Consider the following 22637-nt stretch of genomic DNA (forward strand, 5'->3'; position numbering starts at 1 on the left):
GACAGCAAGGGGGGCTTTTCATCCAGGTTTCAACATGGAGAAGAGTGCCAGGAGCTGAAATGTGAAGGTCTGTGGGCCTGACGGGCACCCAGTGTGCAGTTCCCGGTGGGGACTGCAGCTGGAGTGGTCAGCCCTGCTCTGGCTTCATCAAAAGGCCTGTGAGCCGCTGTGCAGAAAAAGCACAAAGGGAGAGGCTAGCCAGCACTAAAACTCCCGGTGCAATAATTGTCATTGTTATCCAATTATGCTCAGGATACCTGAAGCTCACATGGCCCACAGAGGGGCAATTTCATTAGACTGAGACCCACTTGTCTCACTTTACTTTGATAACGGCTTAATAAATAAACTGAGTGAGCCCTAACACCGAGGTGCCAAATGAAAAATACTTTGGCTTTTCCATTTTATGCCCCTCCTTCTCTAATTATCTCACTTTCATATTTCCTTGCTTGTCAGCTCCAGCCTCTGCCTCCTCCAAGAGGTGGGCAGAGCTATCTCCTTCCTCTTGCAAAGATCCCTCCCTGGGTGTGTGCTGGGCCAACTTCTTCTTTCTCCAGCCCCCAACCCACACCCTCCCCTCACTTCTCTGTTACTCAGAAAACACACTCAGAGTAAGACCACAATTGGGGCAGCCATGGAGGAGAGGACGATAAACATTATTATGTCATTGCACATTTTAATAAAACTGTGAGACAAGGGAGGCGGAAGGAATTAATTTCACTTAGCTCAGGCAGAAGGGGAGGGAGATGACAGCCAAAAAGAGCCCAGTGGAGAGACGACATTTGGATCAGGAGGCTCTGGAAGATTCCCCTAGAGGCAGGGGCAAGACAGGAAGGGAGGCAGCCAGGACAAAGGGATGGAGCAGGGAAGGAAGGGATGGCAGGGTTGTGCTATGTGGGCAGGTGAGTCAATGCTGGTGCCTGGCAGGGTGCTGTGGGGGAGAAGGGAAGAGCTGCAGAGAGCACAGCATGGAGGGCCTAAGATTCTCTAGGATCCATTGATAATGGGTCAAGGATGGCTACAGTCACTTTGAAATCTAGGAATCCAGAGACCCACAGAGTTCACGAAGTGAATCCCTACCACCAATGGCAAAATGAACAACACGATGGCATAGTGACAAGTGTGCACCTCGCTGGTCCCCTGACCCTGTGGCCTTCTTGGAGCCACTGTGATAGATTAGCAGGTCCATCGTCCTGGGATGGACAGATGTCCCCATCATCATCAAAACATCTGAATTGAGCACAAGAGCATCGGGAGCACGGGCACAGCTTTGTCACTTTCCTGGTGGGGACAGGAAAATGGCAGAAGCGTGGGGTCATGCTGCTCTACTGTCCACTGTGGCTGCTAATCCTCTCTCCCCACAAACCCCAGGTACAACACCGAATTGGCACCTGGATCAAGATCACCCCATAGATCAAGGTATTCACCCATCTAATCAAGCACATCGAATCTCAACCCTTCAGATCATTTAAAAACAAAAGCATAAACACATCACAGATACAAAATCTATGGAATGATATTTAGTTCAAAACTGAAGATACACACTCCTGGTCTTCATTCTAGTGAGAAATGGAGCATTTCCTGCCTTATCAATAAACAAGGATGTCTCAGTTATCAGCAACTCCAGGCCTCCTAATGTGAACTTCTGAGCCCGAAGGGCACCCAGGAAGGATAAGAAAATCTGGCTGCCACTGGGCTGTAGCCACTCCCTACGGTGAGCACCGAGCAACTCAGGGTGTGAAAAACACAGGACACTGGCCCCAGATGGCTGAGATTCATATGAAAGGAATGATTTCACTGAGCCCAGACTCTTGTATCTTCCCATACATAGAAAAGCACTGAATTCCTTAACTTGGGATGTCTGGTTTTCTTTAATTAACAATAATCCTTCGATGTTCAGACTACCTGCTCTTTATTGAAAAATTTCTATATAACCTGACCCTTCCCTCTCCTTGGAGGTGTTCTCTCAGGGTTACTTGAGATACTGTCTCCTGGGCTTAAGTCCTAAAAATTTATGTGGAATAAAACATAACTCTCAACTTTTACATTGTGACTATTTTTTAAGTCAACACTAGTTTATGAGTTTAATCAGCAATGAGATTTTAATTTATGCTTGGAATTCCAGCTGAGCTATTTCAGATCCTAAAAGATGATGCTGTTAAAGTGCTGCATTCAATATGCCAGCAAATTTGGAAAACTCAGCAGTGGCTACAAGACTGGAAAAGGTCAGTTTTCAGTCCAGTCCCAAAGAAAGGCAATGCCAAAGAATGTTCAAACCATTGCACAATTGCACTCATCTTGCTGCTGCTGCTGCTAAGTCACTTCAGTCGTGTCCGACTCTGTGCGACCCCATAGACAGCAGCCCACCAGGCTCCCCCGTCCCTGGGATTCTCCAGGCAAGAACACTGGAGTGGGTTGCCATTTCCTTCTCCAATGCATGAAAGTGAAAAGTCAAAGTGAAGTCGCTCAGTCATTTCCTACTCCTAGCGACCCCATGAACTACAGCCTACCAGGCTCCTCTGTCCATGGGATTTTCCAGGCAAGAGTACTGAGTGGGGTGCCATTGCCTTCTCCGTGCACTCATCTTATACACTAGCAAAGTAATGCTCAAAATTCTCCAAGCTAGGCTTCAACAGTACATGAACTGAGGACTTCTAGACATTCAAGCTGGATTTAGAAAAGGCAGAGGAACCAGAGATCAAATTGCCAACATCCGTTGGATCATAGAAAAAACAAGAGAATTCCAGAAAAACATCTACTTCTGTTTCATTGATGATGCTAAAGCCTTTGACTGTGTGGATCACAAAAAAATGGAAAATTCTGAAAGAGGTGGGAACACCAGACCACCTTTCCAGCCTCCTGAGAAATCTGTATGCAGGTCTAGAAGCAACAGTTAGAACCAGACATGGAAAAATGGACTGGTTCCAAACTGGGAAAGAAGTACATCAAGGCTATTATATTGTCACCTTGCTTATTTAACTTATATGCAGAGTACATCATGCAAAATGCTGGACTGAATGAAGCACAAGCTGGAATCAAGATTTCAGGGGGAAATATCAATAACCTCAAATATGCAGATGACACCACTCTTATGGCAAAAAGCAAAGAGGAAGTAAAGAACCTCTTGATGAAAGTGAAGAGGAGAATGAAAAAGCTGGTTTAAAACTCAACATTCAAAAAACTAAGATCATGGCATTCAGTCCCATCACTTCATGGCAAATAGACAGGGAGACAATGGAAACAGTGACAGACTTTATTTTCTCGGGGTTCAAAATCACTGCAGATGGTAACTGCAGCCATGAAATGAAAAGACACTTGCTCCTTGGAAGAAAAGCTATGGCCAACCTAGACAGCATAGTAAAAAGCAGAGACATTACCTTACCGACAAAGGTCCATCTAGTCAAAGCTATGGCTTTTCCAGTAGTCATGTATGGATGTGAGAGTTGGACCGTTAAGAAAGCTGAGCACCGAAGAATTGATGCTTTTAAACTGTGGTGTTGGAGAAGACTCTTGAGAGTCCATTGAACTGCAAGGAGATAAAACCAGTCAATCCTAAAGGAAATCAGTCCTGAATATTCATTGGAAGGACTGATGCTGAAGCTGAAATTCCAATACTTCGGCCACCTGCTGCAAAGCACTGACTCACTGGAGAAGACCCTGATGCTGGGAAAGATTGAAGGCGGGAGAAGGGGACAACAGAGGATGAGATTGGTTGGATGGCATCACTGACTCAATGGACATGAGTTTGAGTAAGCTCCGGGGGTTGGTGATGGACAGGGAGCTCTGGTGTGCTACAGTCCATGGGTCACAAAGAGTTGGACACTACTGAGCAACTGGACTGAACTGAACTGAGCTTATGAGTTCAATCAGCAATGAGACTTTAATTTATGCTTGGGAAAATAAAAATAGATTAATAGGATCCAAGTCAAGCAGCTAGAAGAGGTTTTTCTGTGCCAAGAGCCCAGCACTGTGAGTTTCCCTAAACAGGTTATCATCGTAACATTGTAAAGCACTAGACTTATTTTTTAAATAGCAAAACTACAATTATCTCCGCACGCCCATATCATGGCTCTGCAGTGCTCCTGCATAACCATCCGGCTGTCAGCGATATGGCTGGGACAAGCGAGTCTGTGCCACACTAGACGGCCCAGCCTTATCAAAACCCAACTGCATTAATCCTTCTCATTACATCAAAAATCAAATAACTTCCAGGGGAGAGGCTATAGTCACACCAGGGGCCATTCCACTGGGAGACGGTGATAAACAGATAAGCATTTGCCTCCTCCGCTGCTGGCTGACACTCAGAACTCAGGGCTCCTTCAGAAAAAAACATGGGCGAGTGTCCGGAGTCACCCATGGTCTCGCTGTCAGCATCCACCATCCAGGAGAGAGACTGGGAACTTCCGGGAAAAATAGAACCCTCACCCACAATGCTCCTTCCCAGCAACCGAAGTGTCCACTCGCATGTGCAGCATTTAAGCAAGAAGGAAATAAGATTTCAGAACTGGTAAGAGAGAAATGCAGTAAGACAGTGCTTAGGTAACTGCAGGAGAGATGCCTTCCTGATAGAATAACCACCTTTCAAAGTGAGAAAGCAATGCCATTTTCTGCCCACTGAGCGAAGCAGCTAGACGAGGGGGGAGCTGCAGCCTCCTTATTTAGGGAGCAGCCCCTCTGCTCCCCTGGGGCTGGAGGAAGTGATTAATTAGTGCCTCCTTGAAACTGCAACCTCAGACCAACTGGGGGACTTTGTCTGTGCACAGCACAGAATACTATCTTTCCAGAAGCCTCTTAGAACTCAACAATGGAGCATGTCTCCTACAGTCCTCAGTGCCAGTCAGGGCGGCCAGAAGGACGGAGGCACAGCTTGAAAAGAGCTCTCTTCTTGGTGCCTGTTTTGTGTGGAGAGGAAAGGCCACTCAGGACACAATTTTAACTGAAGAAGGAAGCCACCAAATCCTCAAGTCCACTCCCAGGTCCCTTCTCTCCTGGTCCGTCTCTCTCTGCCTGGCACCCCCTCCCATCCCTGCCCCCAGTCAGCTGCCTGATTTAAACACAGCCTCCCAAACCCCCACCTGCTTCTAAACCAAACCTGGGCACATTGAGGCGACATCTGTCACCCTTCAAGTTCATCTTTCAATCAGGAAAAGGCAAAACCAAGACTCCCTCATGCCATGATGGAACCAACTTGCGGAAAGGCACAACCTCCAGGCTGATGGTGCTGGAAAATCCAAATTCCTATTTTAGGTTCAGGTGACCTCGCCCACTGCGTGAGGCTGACAGGTGAGCACTACCGATGCTGTGTCAGGTGAGCACGGAGGATTCTCAGGATTTAAACGCAGACACGCGACTCTCCAGGCTGGAGTCTCAGAATGTAAGATGCTGGAGCAGGCCTATGGCCTCACGCCAGCCCGTGGGGAACTCAATCCTGCTTGCAGAGAAATCAGAAAGGCAGCCCTTGGCCCCTCCCTTTTGCTGAGTCAGCCAGGCTGGACGTGAGGGCGGTCTTCCCTCGCTTAGGACGAAGGAGAACCCTTATCAAGTGCTGCGTTTAATCCCGCAGAAGATGCTGGACCCAGAGGACACTGGGAAATTAGCACACAAGGGATGGTTCTTTACTTGTTTCCTCTAAGTGCAGGGCATCTGCTCTGCCCTCGCAAACCCGCCTACCAGACACAGCACAGAACACCTGGAGAGAGGTGGAGGGGCACAATTCAGAGGGTTTTCCCCTCCCATCCCTCAGTCTGTCCCTGTGAAACTCTAGAAAGTTCCAGAATCTCTGTGTGCTGGAATTCCAAAATGTGGAAACAACCGCATTCTAACCCCAGGGGCTGCAACACAAGCCTGTCACAGTCATTGTATTTTTAATTGTTTTTTCAAAATGTTACAGGAGAAAAGTATTTTATTTTTTAACTATTTATTTATTTGTCTGTGCTGGGTCTTTACTGCAGCATGTGGGATCTTTAGTTGAGGCATGTGGGATCTAGTTCCCTGACCAGGGACTGAACCTGGGCCCCTCTGCATCAGGAGTGCAGAGTCTGTCACTGGACCACAGGGAAGTCCCATCGATGTTGTCATATTTAAAATCACATCACTTTGCTGAGAAAGATCCATACAGTCAAAACTATGGTTTTTCCAGTTGTCATGTACAGGTGTGACAGTTGGACCATAAAGAAAGCTGAGCACCTAAGAATCTATGATTTTGAACTATAGTGGTGGAAAAGACTCTTGAGACTCCTTTGGACTGCAAGGAGATCAAACCAGTCAATCCTAGGGGAAATCAACTCTGAATACTCATTGGAAGGACCGATGCTGACGCTGAAGCTCCAATATTTTGGCCACCTGATTCGAAGAACTGACTCATTGGAAAAGACCCTGATGCTGGTAAAGACTGAAGGCAGGAGGAGAAGGGGGTGACAGAGGATGAGATGGATGGCAGCACCGACTCAGTGGACATGAGTTTGAGCAAACTCGGGGAGATGGTGAAGGGCAGAGGAGCCTGGAGTGCTACAGTCCATGGAGTCGCAAAGAGTCGGGCACGATTGAGCGATTGAACACCAACATGCTTATAGTATTTCAAATGCAAATTCCCAGGATGCCCATGTCACAGTCTCACAAATACAGGTTTATCAAGGGGGACAGATCTGCTGTCAAGCATCTGCAGTTTTCAGGACTAGGAATCCAGAGCGTTAAGTCTTTAAACCAAAAATACACTGGAGAAACACTCCCACCAGTTGTGAGACACTCTCCCTTCTAGCAGAGGTGCTGTGGCTCAGTAAGAGGGAGAGGCGCCTGGCGTTCAGCCTGTCCCCCTGCCCCCGGCACTCCCACGGGATCCCAGGCTTCAAAGTGGATTTCAGAGGCCTTTGCGATTTTGCCGGCATGACATCTTATGTCTTACAGGCTATTTTTTTTAGCCAGGATGGTAGAAAATTGACGTTTACCAGTCATTAACCTTTCAAGCATGTAACGTATTTTTTCCATTACATGGAAGTATATCTTACACTTCTCCACAGATAAATCCTTAAAGGGTCCAATTTCTTAAAAAAAAAAAATTAATTGTGAAGCCTCTCTATTCTTAAGAAAACATAGTTCTATAATTTTATGGACTTCTGATCACAATTTTATTGCCTTCAACCCTTTGCTGGTCTTCAATTTTTATCTTACACTACATAACTACATAAGACAAGTGGTATAATCCCTTCTTTGTATCTGAGGGAAGGTGGGAAAGAATAAGATAAGATGAAAATAAAGCTTTCAACAGTAAGGAGCCTTGAAGCATGGTGATGGCTACCTTCGGACACTCATTGCCCAATGACTCCAGCAGCTCATCATGCCACATTATTAAATGTGATAAGACATAATCCAATCATACCCAATCCTATTAGTAAACGATGGTAGTGAAATTATGTCCATGGGTGGCCTCCCTCCCCCACGAGCCTATGAAGCTTTAAATAAACCTCTCCATCATTTATTTATTCAATTCTAAAAACGTGTCTTTTGCCGAAAGATCTCTGGCCACACATAAGAATATAAAGGTCAAGAAGGGAAAAAGTCCCCAAAGAAAACCATAAAGAATATCCAATCAAGCTGCTGTCTAATGGAAAAATCACTCCTGGAAAGGCCAGCTCATCACACCTTGGGGGAGGGGCCCAGGGAGAGGAAAGTCTGGGTTATCCACTAATAAGACCAGTGATCAGGGTGCAGGCCGGCAGTGGGTTGCTTTCCACCAGCCAGACTTGGCTTCCCGAAAGCCACATGTCCATCCCACTGGGTCCTCAAGACCAGCCTGGGCAGTGAACTGTCTTCTCCCCCTGGGGATGCAGCCTCAGAGGTCATGCTGGCCATGGCACATGTCTAGTGCCACAGAGCTGGTGATGGGAACTTTGGCCCTGCACTCCCGAAGCTTTCAGACCCTGCACCTTGGGGTGCTGGGTCTCCCTGGGGGGGAATCAGGGCAGAGGTGATGAACAGGATGCAGCAAGTGAGGGTCTCAGGAGGCAGACTACCGCATTAAACAGGCGTCCCTATGTCATCTTCCATCTTCTGTCAGCGTCCCCTGCTTCATAAAAGAGGGTTAACTATGTGGCAACCTTAGAGGGTGGTAGTTGGCACCAAAGAAGTGCTGGGTACAGTGTCGGATGAAGGTTTGACCCACAGACTGGAAAACAGAACAACTGTCTGACCAGCTCCTCAAATGCGGCCAGATGCAGGCATGGGATGGGGCACCCATGGGAGCCTGGAGCTCACTGCAGGGGTTGTGTGAGGTAGGTCACCTCATTTACAGCTTCCATAACCAGAGCAGCACAAACAGACCGAGCATCAGGAGAAAGCGACCACACAGCTGATCCAGAATGCTCCAACCTGAGGGCCCTCCTACTCTGCTCTGGCTGTCCCGAGGTTCTCATGTCCTATGCCGCCCAAGGGGCCAGCTGAAACAGTGCAGGGGCCTGAGAATCCTGGTGCTCAGGGCAGTGGTCAAGCTCTAGAAGGGCCAGGGCCATTTCCATGCTAGTCACTGGCCTTTGGGTTGGTTGTGCATCCCAACCCAGAAAGACAGGATGGCTGCAGCCACTCACTCCCAGTAAGACCTGGAGCCCCCTGGGGTACCCAGGTCTCCCCCTCAACACAGACCCAGCAGTCTAGTGCCAGTTGTGAGGAGTCCACTTGCAACATAGCCGCAGAGGTCCAGGGCCAGGGGAGTGAGCCGGGGTGGAGGGGGGTGGTGTGCAGGGGGGCCCCGGGGGGAGGGGTGCCCTGGAACCTGAGCTGAGCAGCTGCCTTCCTCTGCTTCCTGGGGAAAACCTGCTCACCTTGCAGGAGAGCTCAGAGGCCAGGCAGCAAAAATGTGCCTGCTTGAAACACAGAAACGAGATGCTGGGAGCCAGAAATAATGCCTTTTTGCATTTGCAGAGTAAAGCAGTTTTGGGGAGAGAAGAGGCATGGTCTATAAATGCTTTCCTGCCGGAGTGCGCCCGCTCCTTCTCGGGTGCCTCCACGTCACAGCAGCGGCAGTTAAACGATCTGCTCCCAAACGTGGACCTTCAGATTAACAAAATATTTACAATGTATTTAAGAGATATTATCTGAGCTATAATCCTTGTTAAGATTCCATTTGACCGGGAAAGATAATGGGAGGAGAACAAATGTTCACATACATTTTAATTTCAATGAATTTAATTTCAATGAAACTGCTCTGTGTCAGGCTTCATAATATGAGAGGCTACATTTCGGTATTGAAATGCCCCATTTACTGTTTTGGGGAGACGGGAACCACAGCATCCTTCCATCGCCGACCTGAGCGGCACTGTAAGACGCAGGTTACTTGCTGGCAGATGCTGTCATGGAAAACACACTTTCCCTTGAGGGATGCTGACCACTGGAATTCAGAAGCTAAAAATCCTCTAGACTGGAAACCCTTGGGCTTTAAGGAACATCAACTTCCCTGGGAGATGAATTAAGCAGTGCAGAATCCCAGGCCACAGCCCCAAGATTTCTGATTCAGTGCCTCCCAGGTGGCGATAGTGGTTAAGAACCCTCCTGCCAATGCAGGAGACATAAGAGACGTGGGTTTGATCCCTGGGTCAGGCAGATCCCCCGGAGGAGGGCAAGACAAACCCACCCCAGGGGGTTGCAAAGAGTCGGACCTGGGGTCCATTAGGTCGCAAAGAGTTGGATATAAATGAAGTGACTTAGCATGTGTGAGTTCCCTGGGGCTGCTATAACAAGTGGCCACAGACTTAAAATAATAATAAAAAACTTATTCTCTTGAAGTTCTGGAGGCCAGACATCTGCAATCCAGGTCGCAGGGCTTCACCCACTCCACAGGTTCCAGGGGAGGGTCTGTCCTACCTCTTCCCTCTTCTGGTCTCCCAGGTATCCTTGGCTTGTGGCCACACCCCTCTGCCTCCATCATCACATAGCTTCTCCCCAGTGTTTACATCTCCTCTTCTGTCTCTTAAAAAGACACCTGTCATTGATGTGGGGCCCAGGATAATCCAGGATGATCCCATCTTGAGATTCCTAATTTAGTTGAACCTGCAAAGACCCTCTCTCCAAACACCGTCATGGTCACAGGTCTGGGTTGGTGTATCTTTTGCACCACTGTCCAAGCAGCTGTAGTAGGTATGAGAGGGGACCCAGGGGCCTGTGGGGTTTAACCATGTTGCCCAGGCAGGCAGTTCCTAGACTACACTTGGACATCCTGCCTCACTGCAGGTCAGGAAACAAGAAGCCCAGAGAAGGATGCTCCCCTCTGCTCCCACTATGAATTTCACTCCTCTCCCAGGAACACCCCCTACCCTGTTGGTCGGCTCAGCTTGCACTCCCCACCCACTCCTGTCCCTGGCTTAGCACAAGTGCACACCAAGGGACCCTCTCAGCTTTCCAGGCAGATCAAATTGCGTTTGTTGATTCAGGCAGATTGACAGTGTTCAAACTCACATTCGGGCAGCAAAACCCAATGTGATTCCTTCATTTCTCGAAGTCAGCCGCACAGATTTGGGTGCATACACCTGAAGAGGGAACGTGGTCTGCTCTGTGAGCCTTCCTTTCCATCTGGCTCAAAGACCAGAGAGAGAGGTGTCCTTCCTGGATGGACATGGGGTCTGTACGCCCATCCTGGGAGCTGGAACTAAACTGCTCCAAATGGAAAGCACACTGTCCCAGGCCAGGACAGCCTGCAGCTTCTCCTGAAGCCATTCCCTGGGCAGGTGAGCTCCCACGTCCAGGGGGACCCTCCTCCTATCAGCAAGGCAGGGGGTGGCCATCTCCCGCCCTGCATGTATTTATCTGTCACTGAAGGCTTACCTTAATCCTTCCTAAATCCCCATACGCTGTCAGCAAGAAAACACACTGAAGCCGAACGAGGCGCAGTGAAAGCACCAGATCAGAAGCTGCTGCGGGCTCTGCAGTCACCGTTTCCCCTTTCAGTCTCCAAAGTGGCCAATCTCCATCTCAGGACCCAGGAAGAAGCTGCCAGCCAGGGTCCTAGTTACAGATATGGGTATTGGGTATTGCAGGCAGGAGCTTCTGGACGAGGCAGGATGGGAGGAAGAGCCACGTAGGCCAGGGCTCAGGGCTGCAGCTTTGTGTGCAAACAGCCTCCCTAACCCAGGACTTATGCTGGGTCACTGAATCGCTCTGGGCTTCAGTTTACTCCCTGAGAATGACCGAGGGTCCACAGGAGCTTAGTGAAAAATATGCACGATGCTGGAGACTCAGCATGTCCTCAGCACAAGGACCTGCGAGTTTGTCAGTTTCACGGCAAAAGGGCCTCTGCAGATGCGGTCAAGTTCAGCACCTGAGATGGGAGGCGATGCTGGACTATCTGGGGGGTGGGAGGCAAGGTTGTCTCAGGCGCCTTGTGAGCAGAAGATGCAGTAGTCAGGAAAGGTGATGTGATGGGGGAGGAAGAGGTGTGGGGAGCTGTTCGGGTGTCCATGCTGGCCAGGTACTGGTATGGAGGAGGAGAAGGGGCTGTGAGCCAGGGAAAGCAGGGGGGCCTCTGGAAGCTGAAAAGGCAGGAAATGGATTTCTCCCCACCCGCCTCCCTGGAGCCTCCAGGGGGATCTGCCCACACCAGATGTTAGTCCAGGGGACCCATGTTGAAGTCTTATGTCCAGAAGAGCAAGCTGATAAATTTGCGTCTTTTAAGCTGCTACATTTTGGTACCACACTAAGAAACGATTACAATCCACAAACTAAGCAAATTTCTCCCTGCGGAAAGCAACATGGGAGTGGAAAGTCATGTGGACCAGACAGACCTGGTGATCTGGGGTGTGGCCTCTGGCAGAGCCCACAGGTGTCTCTATGGTATGAAACATGAGTCCACATCAGCACAGGGTAAGTCCTCAATAAACACCAGCCCTGATGGAGGCTGGAGGGGAAAGGGCCTTTGGTAGCATACACTAGTCAAAGAGAAGTAGGTTTTTGTTCTGTTTTGTTCTTTTGTTTAAAAACAGGGGTGGGTGGACTAAGACAGGACTGGAAGCCACCAGGAGAGGGCAGCCTAGAATCTGGGCAATAAGTTACCAAAATTACCAGTCTTTAAATAAAAAGCAGACTCTTTACCAGCCCATCTTATAATATAGCACAGCTCCCTCTGAGATGAAAAGAAAGAGGAAGTGCCAAGAGGTTTTACAAAAGCACACTGGGGAGAAATTTACCAGCCTTGATGGAAAGAAAGTCACGCAGCTTATGGTTATTTTGTATAGTGGAATTCACTCAGAGTAAGAATTGCTCCTTCAGACAGCCAGAATAACAGAAACATTCTCTGAAAAGATGAGTGCTGGTTTCCTTGCTTGCTCGCAGTTTGTGGTTAGTTCTGGCATCTACTTAACCATGCTCCAAGGAAGAGAAGGAAAGAAAGAAGAAGGTAGGTAGGGAGGGAGGGAGGAACCTGAAATTGGAGCCCCCTGCAAACACCCAGAACCCTAGACCTAAGCAAAAAGGACCACCTGCAGATGGAGGGCACAACCCCCAGGAGACGGTGTGGGGAGATCAGCTGGGGCAGGTGGACGGCTCCTTCAGACCACAGTCCTCAGCTCTTTTCAGGAGGCCCATCCACGTCTCCCAGGCTCCGAGAAGCAGCAAGAGTGGTTTATGAAGCCAGTCCCGAGCCTCAGCTCAGCTCCTGGCTCCTCGCGGCTCTCCACTATGTTCTGGACACAAGCAGAGTCTGGAAGCCGACTGACAATGCAGCTCAGGGACTGTTTGCCACATGCCTGGAATCAAAAGCTCCTGCTGGCATTGCAGAACCCTGGCTCTTTTAATCCCAGGGCGAGCTGTGCGAGCCCACAGTGCCCACCGAGTTTGGACCCACTTCGGATGGACCCTCACACATCAGCAGCCACAATCAAGCACTTCTGGGTGTACCAGGCCTCTGTTCCAAACGTCCAAGATGAGAAACAATTAGCACGTCTGAATGCCTGATAATTGCTGATTTTACGATGGTGCCCAGAACATCTGGGGTGTTCTCTTGTCTGCCTGTAACTCAAATGGGTTGCTCCAGAAACCAACCCATTCACAACAGAGGGAGATGTAAATGAGCTGAGAGTGGGTGTGGGCCTGGACAAAGAGGGAAGATAGACAAGTTGCATGCCATTGCGACAATCTCCCAACCTCCGATTTTCGATTTCTGATCCATACAGTGGGAATAACTCCACCTCCCCGACAGGCTTTTGTGAGAATTCCACAAGACATTTGCAGCGTCACCCAGTCACAGATCCAGCTGGGACTCAGGATTATAATTACATAAAGGTTCACATTCCCTCATCTTAAAACTCCATTAAAATACATATTTCTGAATGCAAAACTCTTAATCTTTAAACTGCAGTGTGGCTGAGGCACTCATCCTCATGTCTGACTGGTGTGGGCATCCCTGCAATGAAGATTTTTATTTAATGGGAGGTGATAGGAGAAGGGCAGGGGTGAGAGGCTGGGGTGAGAGGGGCAGGGACAAGAGGGGCGGGATGCTCTTGATCTATGGCCTTCTGGATCTAGAGCGGAAGGCCAGGCATGGACACCTCCCTCCAGGCTGCAGGGGGAGCAATGGAAGCAGAGCTAGGCCCGCATGCGGGGTGGCAGTCAAGGGCAGGGGCCACAGACCTTGGCCTCCTTCTGGATTTACACACGGCTATCAGGGCCCTCCATCTGCACGAGCTCTGGCCTGTGGGCAGTGCATACAGCAGACTTTCCATGCTTTATCACTATGTTGGTCTGCCCTCTTATCTGACAGAAGCCACTTTCTAAACTTCCTTTTCTAAATCCCTTAACTCTGTGACCAGGCAGAATCACAGCAGGGAAAGGCTGCTAAGAAACCCTAAAAACTGGGCCCTTGAAAAGGTAAGGCTGGCCCCAAAGACAGCCTGAGCATCTCCACCACAGGCTCCGGAAGTCGTTCTCAGGGGCCCCAGAGGCATTGCTGACAGAAGGCAGTGAGGGCTGGGTGCTCAGAGAAGCCTCCTCTGGCTTCAAGAGCAAGGAATGTCCTGGCCACAAGCCAGGGGAAGCCAGCCACTGGGGTTCAGTCCTGTTTGACCTCCACTCTCTCCACATCTTTGTTAAGACCAAGATTCCCAGGGCATAATCTCCTGGCTTCCTGAAAGATGGTGGCTAAGAGAGTCAGGAGAGAGTTCACATTCTGTGATGGGTGGATCAGATAGACAGCCCTAGGTTAATATATATAATGATTCAGTCATATCCTGGCCAAAGAGAGAGTTTGAAGTTGTGATTCTTGACGTCACCTATTAAATATTTACTGAGTTCCCAGACATGCTCTCTGCAATCCACTGTGCTGGGTCTGGATACTAACTTAGAAAGGAACGAAGGGCCACTAGAGCAGGAGTAAGGACAAGGCCCAGGGAACACAGAATGAGCAGAGGCTCAAGGCAGAGTATGAAACAAGCTATGAGCTTCCAGAGTGAAAGACAGGCCCTTGCTAGCATGCATAGCTCTTTTGTTCTCCCTGAAGCAGGGAATGCATTTGGCTGCATGCCACAAGACTCGACTGTGGCATCTCACTCATTTTTCTCATCTCTCAGGGCACAATGAGTCCAGAGGTCTGCAACTGTTCAAGGATGCCACCTGAGATCTGGCTCCTACTCCACCATCCTCATAGTCACAAGATGTCTGCTCTGCCCTAGACATTATGTCCATATTCCAAGCGGGAGAAAAAGCTAAGGGCAAAAGGCAGAAGGTATGGCCAGTGAGGTCTGTTCCTCTTCATCAAGAAAAAAACCAGCTTTCTCACATATCTCATCTAACAGAATAATATAGGTAGATTCTGCTGACCAGAGAAAAGCCATATTGCCACTTTGGTTTAAGAGTTTACTGGAGGTGTGAGAATTTTAAACGGGTCTCAGTGTGGGCCAAATGGATGAGAAGAGGTTTTGTTAGTGAGGAAGAGGGAGAGAATGGGTATCGGACAGGCAACTCGCAGTGTCCAGTGATGCTCAGCACACGCATTTGTGCCGTTTATTTAAACATTCAGAGCACCTCCTGCTTGATCTGATTTGATGGAGGGGACTCAGAAACATTGCAGTGTCAGCGTTTTCTGGCTCATTCATGACTTCATTCGACAATGCTGGTTGCATACCCACCGCCCCACAATGCAGGCATGGCACTGGGTGATGGGCACCCAGTCAGACTTGCTCAGCATCTGGTCCACACATCCTGTGATGCCTTCCATCCTGCAAGAGTTACTCGTCTTCACAGAGGAGGATACAGAGGCTATTTTAACATACTTGTGAAGATAAGATAGCGGTACATCTGGCCACATTAGTTACATCATGGCGAGTTCTTACATACCCATTCCAGACTCCCGCATGCATCTGGTCCCTTCTCTGCCATCCCTCCCTTGGTGTGCCTTGGTACTCAAATGACTCAATCATTTGACAATGCATTACTTGTCATTCTGCTTCAGGGAAGGTGTAGGGAGGCCAGAGAAACCTCATGCAGCAGACACTGACACTTGCCTCCTCGGCACACATTTCTCCTTTCTTTCTTCCTAAGACTCCCAATTATGCTCCACGTAGCAACTGACTCATCTACCAAGTGATGGGCATAATAGGTCTAAATCAGACCACACAGTTCTCTGCTTCCCAGCCTCCCTACCTCTATCCACGGGGAGTGGCCTATGACCTAGCTGTCCCCAGTGAGAACTTCTGCAAGGGTTCTGAGAAAGTGTGTACTTTCTTTATACAGGGAAGAGATGCAGATGGTGCTACTGCTCCTTCCTTTTTCTTGCTTGCTACAAACTCAAATGCAATGCCTGGAGCCACAGCAGCCAGTTTGCAATGATGAGGCAACACACTGACAAACTATTACTAAGATGGTAGGATGATAAGAATAAACATTAGGCATGAGATTGGTACTATTGATCTGATCATCCCTTGACTACCTATCTCTTCATGGTTATATGAGAAAAATTAACCTCCATTCAAGATTCTGTTAATTGGGTTTTATCCTAATGTTGACTGAGAACATTCTAAATGTTAAACCAGAGTGACAGGATTGCTGCCCTCATGAGCCTTACAGTTTAAGTAAGAGAGAAAATATAAATTCAGATAATATACATTCTCTAATAAGGAAGCAGAGTATGGTTAAAGGCACAAGATGGTCATGAACTAACCTGGATATGGGAGAGGGAAGGCTTTTCTGAGGTAATTGCATTAAATGAAGCCACCAGAAACAAAGCTCTTCGTTCTGTATTATCTGAATTCATAGGATAATTTTCAGATCCCCCTCCTCTGACCCAGCAGACAGCATTTTCACTCACACGTGGCCTTCTTCTCCAGGAGCAAAGAGAGATATGATCCACATGTGCTGGGTTCCCACTAAGCCACCCCTTGCTCTCCCATCCTTGGGGGATTTTGCTTTGAAGGGGGTCTGGGTTTTTGCAGAACTCTGCCCGCCACGAGACAGCAACGCAGGTCAGTGCATCAGCTGCAGCCTCGAGCCCAGCTGACCATTCATTATTAACAAGGCTGAGAAAAAGACACCGGCTTAGCTCCTATCCCATGCTAAACTATGGCATGGAGAACACTTCCTTGAAGCCAAAGGAAAAGGGCTTAACGATCCTATTTTAGACACGACCATGCACCTGTGATCATGGCCATCAGTGAACAATCCTGGAGACGAATCTACAGAGTAAGAGTGTTTGCAGTGACCCCTGAGTGCTCTCCAGAGAAGGCACAGACTAGAACCATGAGGTGGAGTGGATCCAGGAATTACACAGCAGCTAAACAGATGCCCCATGTGCCCCATGGAGCACTCAGCCCGCCATTCAAGAGGTTCTCAATTCCATAGTATTTGCTACCCTATTGGGGAAAACTATTTTAAGCCTAATTAGCATGAAATTTTTCAAATGCAAATGCTTTTCATTTAGATATAAAACAAAATGCCACGACATTTCTTCCATCCATTTATCATAAACAAGTTAATTACTGTGTAACAAATCTCTCCTTCTGGAATGTGGATGTTCAGGGCTGCTGGTGAGCTGACTGGGGCAGAGAAGGAGCCTCGAGGCAGTTGTTAACAGCTTATGGTGCATTTAGAATAAAATGGTGACTCTGTGAAGCTTCGCTTGTCAAATTAAGGTTAAGCTCTCTCCATTGGAATAACTCAATTATAAGTAGTCATTATCTGTTTAGCATGATTTCTACCAGGATAACAGAAATATTGTGCCACTTATTTTCGACACATGCATCTTCACTGTGGTCTCATCATTTGCCAAGTTTTCGATGTAAATAAATTTTTATCTGCCCTAGCTCGAGTGTATGCAGTGATAGCTTTTGCCTCCACGTGTGTAAAATTATTTCTAAGATATAAAACCTCTCTGTCCCTGAGCACAGACAGAAGGTGGCACTCACAGGTAAAGGAGATGCTCTGTGATTTTCCCCCAACTGGGGTTGGGTTGGGACACTCATCTCAGGGGTAAATGCTTGGACTATGAGTTGTGTATCCACGAAGCCCATGAGCTGGTCCAAGTTCACCTACCACGATGGACTCCTGGGGCATATGGGGCAGGCAAGCATCCAGCCAGCAACCAAGGCTTCCCTACCACAGGGGCCAAGAGCAGAGGGTCAAGTCAGCCTGGACCTGCGCAGTCCACCAGGAGAGAGGGATGATGCTAGCTGGAAATTTCTCATTTTATTATGAAAAGCATGAGAATGTGTCATTCTCTTCCATGGCAGGTGGTAGCACCTGCTGTTACAGAGACAGAGGCAATTTTTCTTACATTCCTGAGTAAAACTGATACTGCAGGATCTTATCAAGGTTAGCTCCGTATGGGGGAGGTGGCAAGTATGCCAGCCTCTGGACACTCAAACAGCTGGACCACAGTGAACTGCTCCTGTTTTGCCTGCAGTACAATGCACATGTGGGAGAATCTTCTGGGCCTTCTCCGTGCATACATAGGGATTCTCATAAACCCACAGATCCTGAAAGGCGGTCCACACTTTCTAAAATGACATGTACCGTGCAATTAACAGAGCATCTCTTGAAAACTCTTCCCATAGACGCCCACTCCTGCAGCACACCCATCCTGCTTTTAGGCCCACAGCCAAGAGGCTGGGGTTTTTTTGTTTTGTTTTGTTTTTTGTTGTTTGATAATCAATGAAAGAAGGAATAGTATCACATCCCCTATTTTGACAGTCAACTCAGATGACAACAAATAAGTTAGCAAAGTTGGACTGAGTGCAAAATAAGATCCTGATTCATATAACCAGGCACACCCTGTAAGTCAACAAGCTGTCCACACAGAGAGGATCTGAAGAATTCCCCCACTCTGTGAGAGTCCCTCCCAACAAAGGATCTGCTGGGGGTGGGCAGAAACTCTGAATTCCCTGAAGCGGAAAACTGGGGACAAAGTCAGCAGCCTGAGTGTGGTTTAGTCATGGGTACTGAACTCAGCTTTGATGCTTCTGCTAAAGTTCGTTCCCTCCGTCACTTTGAAACTGGCTGAAATCTGCTTCTGGAAAACTGATGCAGGGAGGGGAGGCACAGGGTTGAGGTATTCGCCGTGCCACTTTAAAACATCAAGGAAGAAAGAATTGATTAATTTCCCCTCCCACGTGAATAAAAAGTTTAGTTTGTCTTGAGAGGGAAGCAGATCTATGCAGGAGGATCTATCGTCACTGGAGTTCAGAAGCTGCCCCTGAGTTCCCCGTCACAAGCGTGGGTGTCGAGCTGCAGGGACAATGGAGCTAATGGCAGCTCCCTCCTGCATATGTGTTTCCGTGTTGTCAGTGGGACAGTAATGAGAACGCATGCCATGTCTGTGAACAGAACGTCTGTGGGCTTATTTACCGCATCCCCAACAACATCGTCTGCTTTATCATGCATTGCAAAGCAGGGATAATTTAAGAATCCAGAATTTCATACACAAAAATACTTGGTAAGAAAGTCTCTCTCTGCACATTATTTGGGTGACACTAGATCCGAATTCCAATTTGTTGCCCAGGAAATGATTCACCTCACTCAAAAATGACAGGGACTCTGAATCATTCACCTGTGATGCAAAAGGCCATTTAGGTCGACTGATCTGCATATCCACTGACCTCTCCACCTTCGCTTCGCATACAGCCTGGCTCAAAGCCAGTCCTGCCTCTTGTTCTGCAGGTGGCAATGTCTCCCTAGTCCAGAGTGCAGTATGCGAATTCATTCCCACATCCACCTTACCTTTGAGGACCTTCTCTCCTTCCAGAATATTCTGGGAGATTAATGCTGTGTAATCTTCTTCAGAGAATCCAGCCTTGCAGGTCTCCCTGGCTGTAAGATCCCCATTGTGGGCCTGAGAATGGAAATAAGTGAGGTTAGAAAAAACACAGGTTCATAGAAACTGCATCCAACCCAAGTTTAGTAGGGCCTGCTGTGTTCAAGGGCTCCATTATGCCAAACCTTGGTCCACCAGAGTCTCCACTCAGACATAACCCAGGGTCTGTCCCTGTGGTCACCATGTTAGCCAGCGACAGGGGCATGCAACAGGGAGGCCAGGCTGGCGGATGGCAGGGCAGAGGGCCTGATGGAGCCTCACCAGCACGTGGCAGAAGGGAAGGTCTAAGGACTGTCCATCATAGGCAGGCAAGAGAGCCAGGAGTTAGCCAATGAAGACACGGAGGAGGGGAGGCCAAGGGAGGAGGCCTTTGCCAGGGCCATGTCCCCTCCCACCCAGTACTCAGGCTTTGGGTGAGGTGGAGCAGACTGTCTATTCCCTGTGGTGCCGCAGAGGAGGGAGAGGGGCAGGGGTGAAAGCAGATTATCAGAGACTCAGCTCTGAGTTTGGCTCTCAGAGAGGCTGTAGGGAGGTGGGCGAGGTTTCTACCATCCAGTCCTCTCCCCCCACTTCTTGGAGGCTTGGCCACTCTTGGAGCCCCCATCTCCAGCCTAACCAGGCTAGAGAGTTCCCGTAATTGACCGAAAAAAGGTGGGTGTACTCTTGTCCTGTCCCCCAACCCCAGCACTCTGGGGTATCCTGCCCAGTGGGAGGTCTAGAACCCTGGGGGCCCGGAAGGCAGGGTGGGAGAAGGGCCCCTCCCAGGCTGCGGGGAGTGGCAGCGAGGTCAGCCGTAGGGATGGGGAATGGAGAAAGAGACTGCGTGCGCAACGGGGAAGCCAGCCCTGCGACAGAAGGAGCGCCACAGCGCCGGCTCCCTGGAGTGCGAGGAGCAGGGGCGCAGCCCGCACCCACCCCACAGTCGCGCCTTCGCTGGGCCGCCAAGCGGAACGCGCCTCCCCGCCGCCCGCCTCCACCAGCTCGGCGCGCAGCCGCCCGCCAGTCCTTGGCTCCAGAGGCCGCCCCGACCCGGAGCTCCAGGCACCCTGACGCGGGCCTGGACCCGGCGCCCCAACGGAAAATCACGGAGAGGAGGAAGAGCAGGGTGCGGGGTCACTCCTCGCGTAAACCTCCAAACTGCGGCCCCGTGCCTGGCAAGGGAGCTCCAAACAGGACCGGGAGCTATTTGGAAAAAGCGGGGAGCGGGGACGGGGGGAAGCTAACTCGCCCAGGAAAGTTTCCACCCGTCCGAGAGAGCGAGCGTGGGTCGAATGCACCCGAGCGCCCCGAACCTCAGAGCGGGCCTCCGGCCTCGGGCACTTGTTTATTTCCGAGGTTACAACAGCGCGGCCCGGGAGGAGCAGCGAGGCCGATCGGCCACGAGAGGGGGTTTCTGCAACTCTCGCGGCCCCGTTGCCTTCCCCGAGAGGCGCCCCTCTCGGCCCTGCACCCAGAGGACGCGGAGCTGGGCTGGGGACAGAGATCGCGGGCTCCGCAGGAGGAAGGCGGGCGCGGGGACCGCGCTCCGGGTACACCTCACCCTGCTCCTGACTGGCCCCTGGCTCCTCGACCCCGCTCCGAGCGGCGAGGGCCCCGCCGGACACTGGCTGCGGCAGGCGCGGCCGGGAGTCCGGGGCGAGGGTGCCCAGCGGTCCACATCCGTTGCCCATCCGCATCGATGGACCTGCCAGCGGTCAGAGGACGAGGATGGGGGCGGCGCCGCGTCTCGAGCACCCAGTCCCCAGCAGGGGCGGCCAGACCGGGTGTCCTCAGCACCCTGATGTCCGGCCGGCTGCAGCCAGCCCCCCTCGTCCGCAGCCCCGGCCCGGGCTGGGCTGGCCAACTCCGGAGGAGCGCGGCGAGCCGGCGATGGAGGGCGCGCCGGCTCCGCCAGCGGGCAACCTGCCCCGGCGCCGGCGAGCCGAGCTCCGGGGCAGCGGCCGCGGACCTGGGGTGACGGAGGGATGCCCGGCGGGTCCCGATTCGGGTAGAGCTCTCTGCGTCCATCGCTCACCCATACTCCCACATCGCTCCGCACCGCCGGTCCCCGCTGCACCGGCGGCTCCGCGCTCCTGCCTACCGCAGGCGGCTTCGCGGAGCGCGGGAGCCGGCTGGATGCAGCGGTGCGCGCGGCAGGGGCGCCCGGTGCGGGCCAGGGAAGCCCGGGAGAGCCCCGCCGGTCGAGGGCGAGCCCCGCCGGCTCCGGGAGTGGCCCCGCGCTGCCTGAGCTTCCGGGCGACCGGGACGGGAGGCGGCAACTTACCCGGAGCGCGCCGGAGAGCGAGAGCAGCACGAGGAGCACGCCCGAGCCCGCGGTCATCTTCCCCGCCGCGCCGCGCCCCGGCGCCCGCCCGATGCCCGGCGCCCGGAGCCGGCTCCCCGCAGCCGGCCGGATCACGCTGCTCTGATCAACGCCGCTGCCGCTCGAGCGGGCCCGGCGCCTCCGGCCAGGCTGCGCCGCCGCGACCGCCGCCCGGCTCCGGGAGCGAGGCCAAGTCCGGCGGGCGGCGCGCTCCCTCGGGCCGGTGCGTCCGCCGGCCTCGCAGCCGCCCGCGCCTCTGTTCCGCGCGCTCGGAACTGCAGGTGAAGCCGCGCGGCAGCCCCGCCGAGGCCCCGCCCCGCCGCCCGGCCCCTGCGCTCGTTCGCTCGGCCTGACGCGGGCCTTAAAGGCGCCGCGCCCCCAGCGCCTCACCCGCGCCCCTCACGTGCCCGCCCCAGCCACCTGCCCCAAGGTACCACCTAGCTCGGACAGTGCATCTGGAGCCCCGGTTAGCGCATTAGGAGCCCCGGTTAGCCGAAGGGGCCGAGGACATAAAGTCTTCAGGGAAAAAGGTGGGGGCGGGGGAGGCTGGTGAGGTCTGAACAAGGCAGGATCGTTCCAGCTCCAAAACCATGGGAAAGCTTTCTGGATCTGCACGGGGACCCTCTGCTGCCTTCATCCAGCTTGAGGCCTGAGCCCACAGGGGGCTGGGAATGCCCATCAGTCTTGTACTTTTCGGGTGTCTTCCCGCTAACCCAGACCGACCTCCTGGCCTCGCAAAGTCTTTGGCCTCTCAGGAGAGTTAGCCTTGAGACCCAAGTGGATTTGAAAAGCACAGAGGGAGGGGCTCCAGGCTGCATAGACCCCCAGGGTGAGGAAAAGCTCCAGGTCCGGGCCCTGGCTGTGATCAGGACCAAGGAAGGGGCCTGTGCGTGCATCAAAATCCCTGGTTAGGCCTGAGAAGCCAAAAAAGACATCGGAGGACTTGAGAAGGTAAGGCGGAAATTCCCTCACAGAAGAGCTGTCAGGACGGTCAGCCGGACTGGTTTGGGTGATTTCTGAATTGAGGGGACCTTTCTTTAAGGGCTCATCAAGTGAACAACA

At 51.2% G+C, this 22637-nt stretch overlaps 1 protein-coding gene across 1 annotated transcript in view; it reads right to left on the minus strand.

The window, feature by feature from the left end:
• Nucleotides 1-21863, minus strand: part of CDH4 (cadherin 4) — a 479129-nt gene extending 457266 nt beyond the window's left edge. Inside the window, 2 exon segments of the mRNA XM_070381465.1 lie at nt 19180-19291; nt 21537-21863. Coding sequence (XP_070237566.1) covers nt 19180-19291; nt 21537-21593 — 169 coding nt within the window. The 5' untranslated portion in view covers nt 21594-21863.
• Nucleotides 21864-22637: the final 774 nt, after the last annotated feature.

The sequence above is a fragment of the Bos mutus genome, chromosome 13 (genome assembly GCF_027580195.1).
Source record: "Bos mutus isolate GX-2022 chromosome 13, NWIPB_WYAK_1.1, whole genome shotgun sequence".
Lineage (NCBI taxonomy): Eukaryota > Metazoa > Chordata > Mammalia > Artiodactyla > Bovidae > Bos > Bos mutus.